This window comes from Anolis sagrei, chromosome Y, assembly GCF_037176765.1.
Source record: "Anolis sagrei isolate rAnoSag1 chromosome Y, rAnoSag1.mat, whole genome shotgun sequence".
Classification (NCBI taxonomy): domain Eukaryota; kingdom Metazoa; phylum Chordata; class Lepidosauria; order Squamata; family Dactyloidae; genus Anolis; species Anolis sagrei.
The window spans coordinates 16427853-16439492 of record NC_090035.1 but is presented as its reverse complement, the minus strand read 5'-3'; the positions used below and the strand labels follow the sequence as shown (position 1 = coordinate 16439492).

Sequence of the window (11640 nt, the reverse complement as noted above, 5' to 3'; positions counted from 1 at the left end):
CTGCCCTTGGTGAGAAGCTTTCATGCGGGCAGCCACGCCCACTTTATTGATGTCATCGACATCTCGGCTTCCGAGGTCTGTCTTTGGGACACGCCCCTTTCTCTCTCCCTCTGAGAGAACACTCTCCTCGCTAAGGCTCAACGAGTCGATTGCCGAACAAGGTATCGTTTCGATGAGGCTCTTCTTGAGGGAGGAAGCAGCAGGAGGAAGAAGGTGAGACCCCTGTGCCTCTCATAGGAGTCATTTAGAGGGGACTTTCTCTGTGTTTCGGGGCAGAGAGGCTCTGAAAGGTTGCCTCCAGAGGGTGGGAGTGGGACCCATACACGTGTACACCTGTTCACACGTGTTTTCTCTTTCTTCCCAGCCTTTCAGAGGAATAGAGGCATTGAAATAGAAATAGCCATAGTATAATAGTTAAATATATATAGAGAAAGTGCTATATTTAATGTTAATTTAATATATTAAATGTTAATTTAATATATGTTGATGTTATATTTAATGTTAATTTAATATATTTAATGTTATATGTTATTATATATATCCACACTCTATAAATATTATATATATATATATATATATATATATGGCCAGGGGACAGTTCCACCTTATCTCCTGTGCTATGTTAATAATATAATATAATATATTGTATATACATATAATATTTATAATATCGTAATTCAATATAATACTAATAATAATATGATATTTTAACTATAGATTTATATTACATGCAATATTACTAATAATATTACAATAGAATGGTAGGATACAATATAGTAATATATAATACTGATATTGTATTATGCTAATAATATAGTATATTGTATGTATATATATGTTGTAAGTCGCTCTGAGTCCTCTTCGGGTTGAGAAGGGCAGCATATAAATGTAAATAAACTGGGTTGTTGTAGGTTTTTTCCTCAGAGGATGCTTGCCATAGATGCAGGCGAAACCTCAGGAGAGAATGCCTCTAGACCATGGCCATATAGCCCGAAAAAACCTACAGCAACCCAGTGATTCCGGCCATGAAAGCCTTCGACAATACGTCGTAAATAAATATTAGTGTTATCAAGTATTATAACTTTGTTGTAATTTTCCAAACCATGCTAGTCTCCCAAGGCTACTAATATACTATCATATATATGTGTGTGTGTGTGTGTATTATGCATATATATATATACACACACACACATTATACATATACACTAGCTTGGGTACCTAGCATTGCCCCCGTTACTTGAAAAAGTCATATTTTTTGTTTGTACAAAATGTATAAGGTTGTGGGTGAACTACAACACATCATGCAAGGTCAACCCCCTGAAACTTCATCAGTACTTAAAAGTTTGTTATGTTGGGCAAGTTTGCTCTAGATGCATCATCGGTGGGGTTCGGTGTGCTCGCTGTCTGTAGGGTAAACTACAATTCCTACTATGATGAGCCAGTCCCTCAAACCCTTCCAATAGGTTGAGTTAGTCATGGGAGTTCTGTGTGCTAAGTTTGGTCCAGGTCCATCATTGGTGGATTTTACAGTTTCTCTGGTTGTGGGTGAACTACAACTCCCAGAAAGAAAGGTCAGTTTCCCCCAAACCCCTCCAGTAATCAAATTTCGGCATATAGGGTATATGTGCCAAGATTGGTCCCGATCCATCAGTGTTTGGGTTCACAGTGCTCTCTGGATGTAGGTGAATTACAACTCTCCCAAACCAGTATTTTTTTGCTAGTCATGGGGGCTCAGTGCACCAAGTTTGGTCAAATTCCTTCTTTGGTGGAGTTCAGAGGACTCATTGACTTGCAGGTGAACTATAAATACCAGTACCTATAATTCCAAAATGTCCAGGCCAATTCCCCTCAAAACCCACTAGTATTGAAATCTGCACACATCTGGTATGCATGCCAAGTTTGGTCCAGATACATCATCGTTTGGGTTCATAGTGCCCCCTAATGTAGGTGAACTACAACTCCTATAAATACCTCCAAAGACCTCCAGTATTCTTTGTTTGTCATGGGGCTTTTGTGTACCAAGTTATTTCCAAGTCCTTCATTAGTGGAGTTCAGAGTGCAGTTCTTAGATTGCAGGTGAACTATACATCCCAGTACCTACAACTCCTATAAATCATGATGAATTCTCCCCAACCAAACCGCTCTACAGAATTAATGCAGTTTGACACCATTTTAACTGCCCTGGCTCAGTGCTATTTTATCCTGAGAGCTGAAGTTTGTTGAGAAGATTACAATTCCCAGGATTCCATTTATTTATTTATCGTGTCATCACCAACCATACCATTGTATTACATTTCTAAAAGAACAAAACAAACAGATTTTTTAAAAAAACACAAATTTTTGGAGTTCCGGTGGACATGGCGACGGGATAGCCTTGTCGAGAGGGAGCTCCCGACGAGGACCTGTGTAGTGGTGGCTGGGTTGAGCTGAACGCTCCCCCCTTTGCCGGATTGAGTTTGCAAAGGTGTCGCGAATCCCAGAGTGGGCTTGAGACCCCAGAGATCTCTCCCCCCTCAAGGAGGAGAGGTCGGGAGGGTTCGAGCAGCACAGGGGAAAGCGAGCCACCCCACAAGGATCGAGCCGCAAGGCTTGTTTAACCGCCGCCAATCCATTCACAAATTGAAGAAGAAAGAAGAATTAAGAAGCCCCAGTTTGGGGAGAGACACAAGAAAGACCCCATCTTCAGGTAATGGGAACTCGTTCCCGAATTTTAAAGAAGAAAAAGCTAAGCTAGAAATAGCTGGGGAGAATATGGAAAGATAAAGAACTAAAGAAGAAGTTATAGAAATTAACAAAGAAGAGATTGCATTAACTGGCTTTCTGATAGATAAATTAAGGAATTAAAGGAGCAGAGTGATTGAATCAAGATCTATTTAAGATTAAATACAATTAAATATGATATTCTGGCAACTGGGACAATTTGAATGAATTTTTAAATTAGTAAATAGTGAACGGGGCCGCTCTATTTAACTTAAATTAATTCTAAATTTAATTTAAAGTACAAGAAGACGGGATATCTCCCCCCCATCACCCCCCCCCCCCGTTGGGGAAGTAAAGGGAAAAAAGCGATAGTGAGCCCGACCTTGACGCCATAACTGTTGTGTCTAGCTCCAACCTTCTTCATAAACAAGCAGGCTGAGTGGAGGAGAAGGAAGTGACGAAACGGAAGGTTGATTGCAGGGACGAACGAGAAACCGGAAGAAACAAAGAAAGGAAGGAAGGGCGGAAGTGACGGAAGTGACGGGGCGGAAGGAGGGCAGACGCCATTTTGGAAACCATAGAGAAAGTCCGATACAGAGCGGCCAGAAATAAAATTGAGAATAAACCTGTAATAAAGGGATTTTCTGAAACAAATTTTGATAAACCTGGAAGAGAAGAGGAGTAGAGGATTGGAGGAGACAGAACAAGGATGAGAAGCAGACGATACAAGGACGAGAAGTAGACGACGATGGCGGTGACGTGGAAGAGAAGCAGACGAAGGGCGAGGGGCGTCAAAGACGAGGACGAGAAGCAGACGAACTTTGATCAATCGAGGACGAGAAGTAGACGAGTAATAAAGGATAAAGTAGAGGGGAGAAGCAGAAGAAGAAAGTAGACTTTCTCCTTTTTTTAGGGAGAAGGGATCCGAGATGACAACTCAAGGAAAACCAGAGTCCCGGAGGGGATCTTTGGACATAAACCCAAAAATGGACAATCTTCTAAAAGAAATAAAAAAGATATCAGAAAAACAAGATGCATTGAAGGTGGAATTGAAGGAGGAGGTCAAGACTAAGCATGAGGAATACTATAAGAAACAAGAGGGAATTATCACGAAGATGACAGAGGAATTTAAGGCAATGAAAACTGAAATAAAAGAAGAATTTGGCCAGATCAAAAAAGATATATCACAATTACATGGGGAAGTGAATGAATTAAAAGTTTCTAAAGAGAAAATTGAGGGAACTCAATCAGAAATGGCGCAGAAGATAAAAGGACTGGATAAACAAAGAGAGAAAATGGAACTAGAACAAGAGAGACTACTGCAAATGCAAATGGACTTCCAATTAAGACTTAGAAATATAGCGGAGGAGGAGAAAGAAGATATAATAAGATGTTCGAGCAAGTTTTCAACTAATTCCGATGTGATGATGCTTTGATCATGGACTAGCAATCAAGGATAACGAATTGGATTACGACTTTAACTATGAGATGTTCCGGTCTGTATTGGTGGCCCAATACTATGTATGTATATGTATGTATTTTTATATTTTATTTTATATTTTTAAAGTGAATATTGTATTTTTAAATATGTTGTAAACCGCAATGAGTCGCCGCACAGGCTGAGATATTAGCGGTATACAAGTGTACCAAATAAATAAATAAATAAATAAATAAGACAAATGGTAATTAAAATGCTGGCAAGTTGTTTGGAGTGTGAGGAAGATGAATTGGAACAAGAGGTGGATCAAATTTACAGGATTTCATCATTCTATTCCAGGAGAAATAAGACGGATAGGGATGTGATTGTGAAGTTTACAAGAAAGAAGGTACGGGATGACATCTTGTATAATAGCAATAGAAACCCAATCCGTTATAAAGGAAAGAAAGTTGTGGTCTTGAAGGAATTTCCGCAGATGACTTTAGCAAGAAGAAGAAAATATTTTTTCCTAACAGAGGAGCTGAAAAAGAGGGAGATAAGATTCAGGTGGGAAAGAAGAGAAGGAATAATGGTGACTTACAATGAAGAAAGATTCTGGTTGACATCTGGACATAAGGCAAAGGTATTATATGATAAACTTATGAGTCAAAAGGAGGGAGAAGAAGAGATGGGAGAAGGGGGGGAAGAAGAAGAAGAAGAAGAAGAAGAAGAAGAAACAGAAGGAGCTGAAGAAAGAAGATTATCCACCCCCAGAAAAGGAATTAAAGCTAAAAAAGCAAGATATAAATCACCAAAGGATTATAGTTACCTCTCGAAAGATCCAAAACCACAGAGAATGACACCACGAAAAAAAGAAGGAAAAGAAGGACAGAGTATGGAACAACCAACAACTGGAACAGCGGAAACGGCTTCAGGCGACATAGGACTGGGATTAGATCAGAATGAATAACAAGATGGAGCGACAAATAAAATGTTTTTCTAACAATATTAATGGATTGAACTCCCCCCAAAAACGTAAGAAAGTCTGGAATAGTTTGAAGAAATCTAGTTATGACGTAATAGCTCTCCAGGAGACGCACATCTGTGATAGACATACAGCACACTTACCGAACAAAAAATTAGGAAAAGAATATCATTCGTCATACGAGAAAAAGAAGAGAGGAGTAGTTACATACGTAAAGGAAACAATAGAATCAGAATTGGCTTTTAGAGATTTAGAAGGAAGATGTGTTGCAGTAAAGATGATAATTGGAGATTCTAAAATTTTGATTTGTAACATCTACGCGCCTAATGGTCCAAAGATAAAATTTGTTGAATTTTTAAATGTTAAACTGAAAGAAGTGGAATTTGATGAATTGATTCTGGTAGGAGATTTTAATGGGGTATTGGACTCCCAAATGGACAAAAGCTTGAAGACTAGAAAGTCTAAGGAAGGCAAACTTCCACAAAAATTTACAGACCTTCAGAAAGAATTTGATTTAGAAGATATATGGAGAAACAGAAATAAAGATAAAAAAGACTATACCTTCTTCTCGAATAGACATCAATCTTGGTCGAGGATAGACATGGCTTGGATAACTAGGAATCTCTCCGCAAAAGTCAAGGAGATCAATATATTACCACGAGATCTGTCTGACCACTGCCCTCTAGAAATTGTTATTAACCACAAAACTGTCTCAGAAAATGGAGATTAAATGAGAACCTGATAAAAACAGAAGAAGATAAAGAATACTACAATAAAATAATCCAAGACTTTTTGCAAATAAACAAATTGGATGAAATGGAGCCACGAGTGGTGTGGGATGCATTTAAAGCAGTTCTGAGAGGACACTTTATACAACAAGGATCAAGGAAGAATAGAGAAAGGAATAAAAGAATAAAGGAATTGGCAGCAGAAATAGCAGCCAAGGAAATGGAATCAAAACGAAAACCATCGAAAAGAATAGAGAGACAACTGTTGGCACTAAAACAAGAGAAAAACCATGTGGAGTTAGAACTCCAGTCAAGACAAATGAAATTTTTAAAACAACAGACTTTTGAAAATGCGAATAAACCTGGTAAATGGTTAGCAAATCAAATCCGGAAAAAAAGAAAAAATAAATTATATATCTAAAATAACAACTGCAGACAAAGACTTGAGGACGGATAAAGAAATCATAGAGGAGTTCAGGAGATTTTATACTCAATTATATACAAAGGACATTATAATGAAAGAAGACATTATGGAGTACATAGGCCAAATGAAGCTAGATAAAATAACGGATGAAGATAGAGAAGCATTGAATAAAGAGATATCTGAGGAAGAAATTGAAAAAGCAATTAATAAAATGGAGGCAGATAAGGCCCCTGGACCTGATGGGTTTACGGCGGGATTTTATAAATCCTTCAAACAACAGCTATTACCAACACTTAAAGTTATTGTAAATGAAGCGATGAAATATCAGAAGGTACCAGATTCTTGGAAGGAAGCGGAGATCACAGCGATACACAAAGAAGGCTCCCCGGAAACGGATATTAAAAATTATAGGCCAATTTCCCTCTTAAACACGGATTATAAAATATTTGCAAACATCATGGCCACAAGATTAAAACTATTCTTAAATAAATGGATTGGAGAAGAGCAAACAGGTTTTCTGCCAAATAGACATATGAAAGAAAACATACGCAACGTTCTAGATCTTTTGGAATATTATGAGATGAACCATCAAAAAGAATTCGCTATTCTATCAATAGATGCAGAGAAAGCTTTTGATAATTTGAATTGGGATTTCTTCAAGATACTAATACAAGAATAGGACATGGGGGAAAAATTTAATAATGCTATTAATGCGATCTACGAATTTCAAAAAGCTAAAGTGAAAATAAATGGTCAAATGACACAAGAATTTGAAATAGCAAAGGGTACCAGGCAAGGGTGCCCATTATCCCCATTGATTTTCATAATGGCAGTGGAGATCCTAATGAAGAAAATTAGAGAAGATGAAAAGATAAAAGGAGCGAAAATTGGAAAATTTGAATACAAGATACGAGCGTTTGCGGATGATCTATTAGGAACAATTGAGGATCCGGAGAAAAATTTACAAAATTGGATAACTAAAATAGAACAATTCGGAAAAGTGGCAGGCTTTAAAATGAATATGAAGAAAACAAAGCTCCTATTTAAGAATGTGGAAAAGGAGAAACAAGCAAAGATACAACAACAAGTGGGGATAGAGAGTGTTAAGAAAATTAGATACCTCGGAGTCTGGATTACAGCGAGAAATGGTCAACTTCTGAAGAATAATTACGAAATAGTTTGGAAGAAAATTCAAAAAGATCTACTAAAATGGAATTCTTTAAACCTATCACTTCTTGGCCGGATATCTTTAATAAAGATGAATGTTCTACCAAAACTTATATTTCTATTTCAAAATATTCCGATAATAAGAAATCAAACCCTATTCAAAAAATGGAAGAAGGATTTATTGAAATTTGTCTGGAAAGGAAAAAGGCCAAGAATAAACGACATAAATCTGATAGATAAAAAATCTAGAGGAGGGTTGGGATTTCCTGATTTGAAGACTTATCATGAGGCATGTGCTCTGTCATGAATAAGAGACTGGATGACGTTAGACAAAGAAAAGTGTTTAAATTTAGAAGGTCATGACCTGAGAGTAGGATGGCACGCATATGTTTGGTATAATAGAGAATTAAAAGAAAAAAAACTTTGGTAATCATTTTGTGCGAGCCTCCCTACTGAGGACATGGATGAGATATAAAGCTCTCTTTTACAAAAACACACCATTGTGGGTCTCAGCAATGGAGGCACATCAAAGAAGATTGTTAGGATGGAGGGTTTGGCCAAGATATAAGGACATCTTGGTAAAAGGGAAAATGGAGATTAAATCTTTTGAACAACTCAAGAACTCTTATGGCAATATAACTTGGTTACATTATTTACAAATTAAAGAATATTTCAAACAAGATCAAAAAATTGTTTTTGACTGGGAAGAAAACACATGGGATAAAGTATTAAGAATACAAAAGAAAACAGTGACAATACTCTATAATAAATTGGTCCAATGGCAAACGGAAACTGAACAGGTGAAAACATGTATGATTAAGTGGGCCGAAAATTTAAGACGACCCATTCAGTTTAGAGAATGGGAGCAAATATGGAACAAAAAGTTGAAATATACATATGCCATGGACCTGAAAGAAAATTGGTATAAAATGTTTTATAGATGGTATTTGACACCGAATAAACTTAGTCATATGTATCAAAATGTCTCAGATAAATGTTGGAAATGTGGGGAACAAACAGGCACATTCTACCATATGTGGTGGACTTGTAAGGATACAACTAAGTTTTGGGCTTCGGTCCATGAGGAAACACAAAAGATGTTGAAGAAGAGGTTCAAAAAGAAACCTGAGTATTATTTATTGGGATTTACAGATTCGGATTTTAAACTGGATGAGAATGAAGACAAATTATTTACATACTACACTACAGCGGCAAGGATTGTTTTTGCCAAATACTGGAAGAATGACCAAATACCGACCATTGAAGAATGGTTGGAGAAAGTTAAAGAAATAAGAGATATGGATGAACTAACTTTTTTGATGAGAAGAAATACCGGAAAATCGCTAAAGAGAAGAGACTGGACCTTTTTCTATGACTACGAAAAGAAACTTAAAGATAAAAGTTTTAGAGGACAAGAATAGATAAGTAAGTTGGAGAAGTAGAGTGAGAAGATCCTGAGGTTGGAGTGGAGGTCATTTTAGATTAGTTTAGGTGTTTTTTTTGTTGTGTTTTTGTGCTACCCTTCCTTTTTTTCTATCCTCTTATTATTGTTCCCCCTCTTTCCCTGTGTTGATTTATAAAATGTTTAATAAAAATTCTTTGGAAAAAAAAAAACACAAATTTTGTAAACCTGGTAGTTGATTAAATGTCCTTTGACCAGTATCTGGCCACTTGGAGTGCCTCTGGTGTTGCCGCAAGGAGGTCCTCCATTGTGCATGTGGTAGGGCTCAGGTTGCATTGCAGCAGGTGGTCAGTGGTTTGCTCTTCTCCACATTCGCATGTCGTGGATTCCACTTTGTAGCCCCATTTCTGAAGGTTCGCTCTGAATTTCGTGGTGCCAGAGCACAGTCTGTTCAGCGCCTTCCAAGTCGCCTAGTCTTCTGTGTGCCCAGTGGGGAGTCTCTCATCTGGTATCACCCACGGATTGAGGTGCTGGGTTTGAGCCAGCCACTTTTGGACTCTCGCATGCTGAGGTGTTTCAGCGAGTGGCTCTGTAGATCTAAGAAAACTAGTTCTTGATTTAAGTCGTTGACGTGCTGGCTGATACCTAAACAGGGGATGAGCTGGAGATGTCTCTGCCTTGGTCCTTTCACTATTGGCTGCTACTTCCCGGCGGATGTCAGGTGGTGCAATACCGGCTAAACAGTGTAATTTCTCCAGTGGTGTAGGGCGCAGACACCTCGTGATAATGCGGCATGTCTCATTAAGAGCCACATCCACTGTTTTAGTGTGGTGAGATGTGTTCCACACTGGGCATGCGTACTTTGAGCCCTAGCATTTGAAGTAGTGTCAAACTGTATTCATTCTATCATATAAGTGCACCACAACTATTATGGAGCAGAAATGTTTGTTTATCAGATTTTTTTCCTTCTTTTCTTTCTGACTTTTTTCCTTTTATTTTCTTTTCCAGTTAACCCACTTTAAACAGTATTTACAAACATAATGACTCCAGAAGTTGTTAAAAGCAAAAGACAGTGTGAAGATAATGAGAATGAAGAAGAGCCCCAGAAGATTAAAAGGAAGAAGAAGGTTGTTGAGAATGGACTTGACCAGAAAGAGTGGAAAGCTATAGCCCTGAGCAAAGTAAGTGACTATGTGTACTCTCCACATTGTGGATTTTGATCCTTTGAAGGATTATTATTTCCCGTGTTTCCTGCAGTGTTGCATCCTATGTATCCATAAAGATAAGGTAAAGGTTTCCCCTTGACATTAAGTCTAGTTGTGTCTGACTCTGGGGGTTGGTGCTCATCTCCATTTCTAAGCTGAAGAGCTGGTGTTGTCCATAGACGCCTCCAAGGTCATGTGCCCAACATGACTGCATGGAGCGCCATTACCTTCCCACCGGTACCTGTTGATCTACTCACATTTGCATGTTTCCGAACTGCTAGGTTGGCAGAAGCTAGGGCTAACAGTGGGCGCTCACCCTGCTCCCCGGATTCAAACCGCCAAACTTTCGGTCAGCAAGTTCAGCAGCTCAGTGGTTTAACCCACTGCACCACTGGGGGCTCCCTATATATCCATGCTACAGCATTAATTCAGTTTTGCCATGGCTCAATGCAATGGAATCATGGGAGTTGTTATTTTAACAAAGCCTTCTTTAGCCTTCTCTGCAAAGGAGTCCTAATTCTTCACCAAACTCCAACTCCCAGAGGTTCCTTAGCATTGGTCTATAGCAGTTACAGTGGTGTCAGGCTGGGTTAATTATTCAGTAATGTATGGCCATGTAAACAATGACAGCCAGTTCTGAATCAGAAGCAGCCTAACTATCAATACATAACCAAAGTGTGGAGAAGTTCCAGGGCATTCCCTGGAACTTTAAGTAACATGGGAGAAGGCAAATCAAAACTAGGGGCCCTTTAATATATTTTGCGGCTATAGCACTATGACTTTACTTTAGATGCCATTGCTCTATCCTGCGGAATGCTGGGATTTGTAGTTTGGTGAGGCACTAACACTCTCTGCCTGAGACTCCATAATGTTCCTCCATCAAATACAGATCCCAGATTTCCATAGGATGGAGCCATGGCAGTTACAGTGGAATCATTGCACTATAATTGTGTACTGTGAAGTGGGCCTAGATTTCTGACTTTTACAAAAATGAGGTTAAAACATGGAAGTAGAGTTTAACATGTTTAGAGGAATGTGGGAAAGCCAGACTTTGACATGCTTTCCCACCATTAATAATCCTGGGTTTTCACAGGCCAGTTTTCTCCCTCACAGTTAGTTTGCTAATTCCACACTGATACAGGCAGTCCCCGAATTACAAACATCCAACTTACAAGCAACTCATAGTTACAAATGGGGATGGGCCAACAAGAAATGAGAGAAATCTACCCCTCAGAAGGGAAATTCACTCCTGAAATTATTATTATCCTGGGGAAAAGCTGTCTCCACTGAAGGTTTCTCACTAATCCTTGTTTCCACAACAAGCCAAATTTTTGAAAATCCATTTCTCACAGGGACAGAAAGTGAGAGGAAATCTCCTGAACAGACACAGACCGCAAAGGAAATCCAACGGGGGTGTTAACCCTTATCTATGCTATACAAAGTATGCATGCATGTGCATGTAAGTGTGTGTGTGTGTAAGACTGGAGTTACACTTAAAAATGTACCTGTTCCAACTTAAATATAAATTCAGCTTAAAAACAAACCTATGGAACCTTGTTTGTAACTTGGGGACTGCCTGTATTTTTTCAAGAGACCATCCCATCTGCATTTG

General features: G+C 38.5%; 1 protein-coding gene across 3 annotated transcripts in view; it reads left to right on the top strand.

Moving 5' to 3' along the window:
- The first annotated feature begins 60 nt into the window (after positions 1 to 60).
- Positions 61 to 11640, top strand: part of LOC137095535 (RNA exonuclease 5-like) — a 44258-nt gene continuing 32678 nt past the window's right edge. For 2 of the 3 annotated variants that reach the window (XM_067462311.1, XM_067462312.1), the window contains exons 1-2: positions 61 to 213; positions 9832 to 10004. In XM_067462311.1, the coding sequence (XP_067318412.1) occupies positions 9864 to 10004 (141 nt within the window). In that variant the 5' untranslated portion in view covers positions 61 to 213; positions 9832 to 9863. The remainder of the gene's footprint in view (positions 214 to 9831; positions 10005 to 11640) is intronic. The other variant, XM_067462310.1, reaches the window with a different exon arrangement.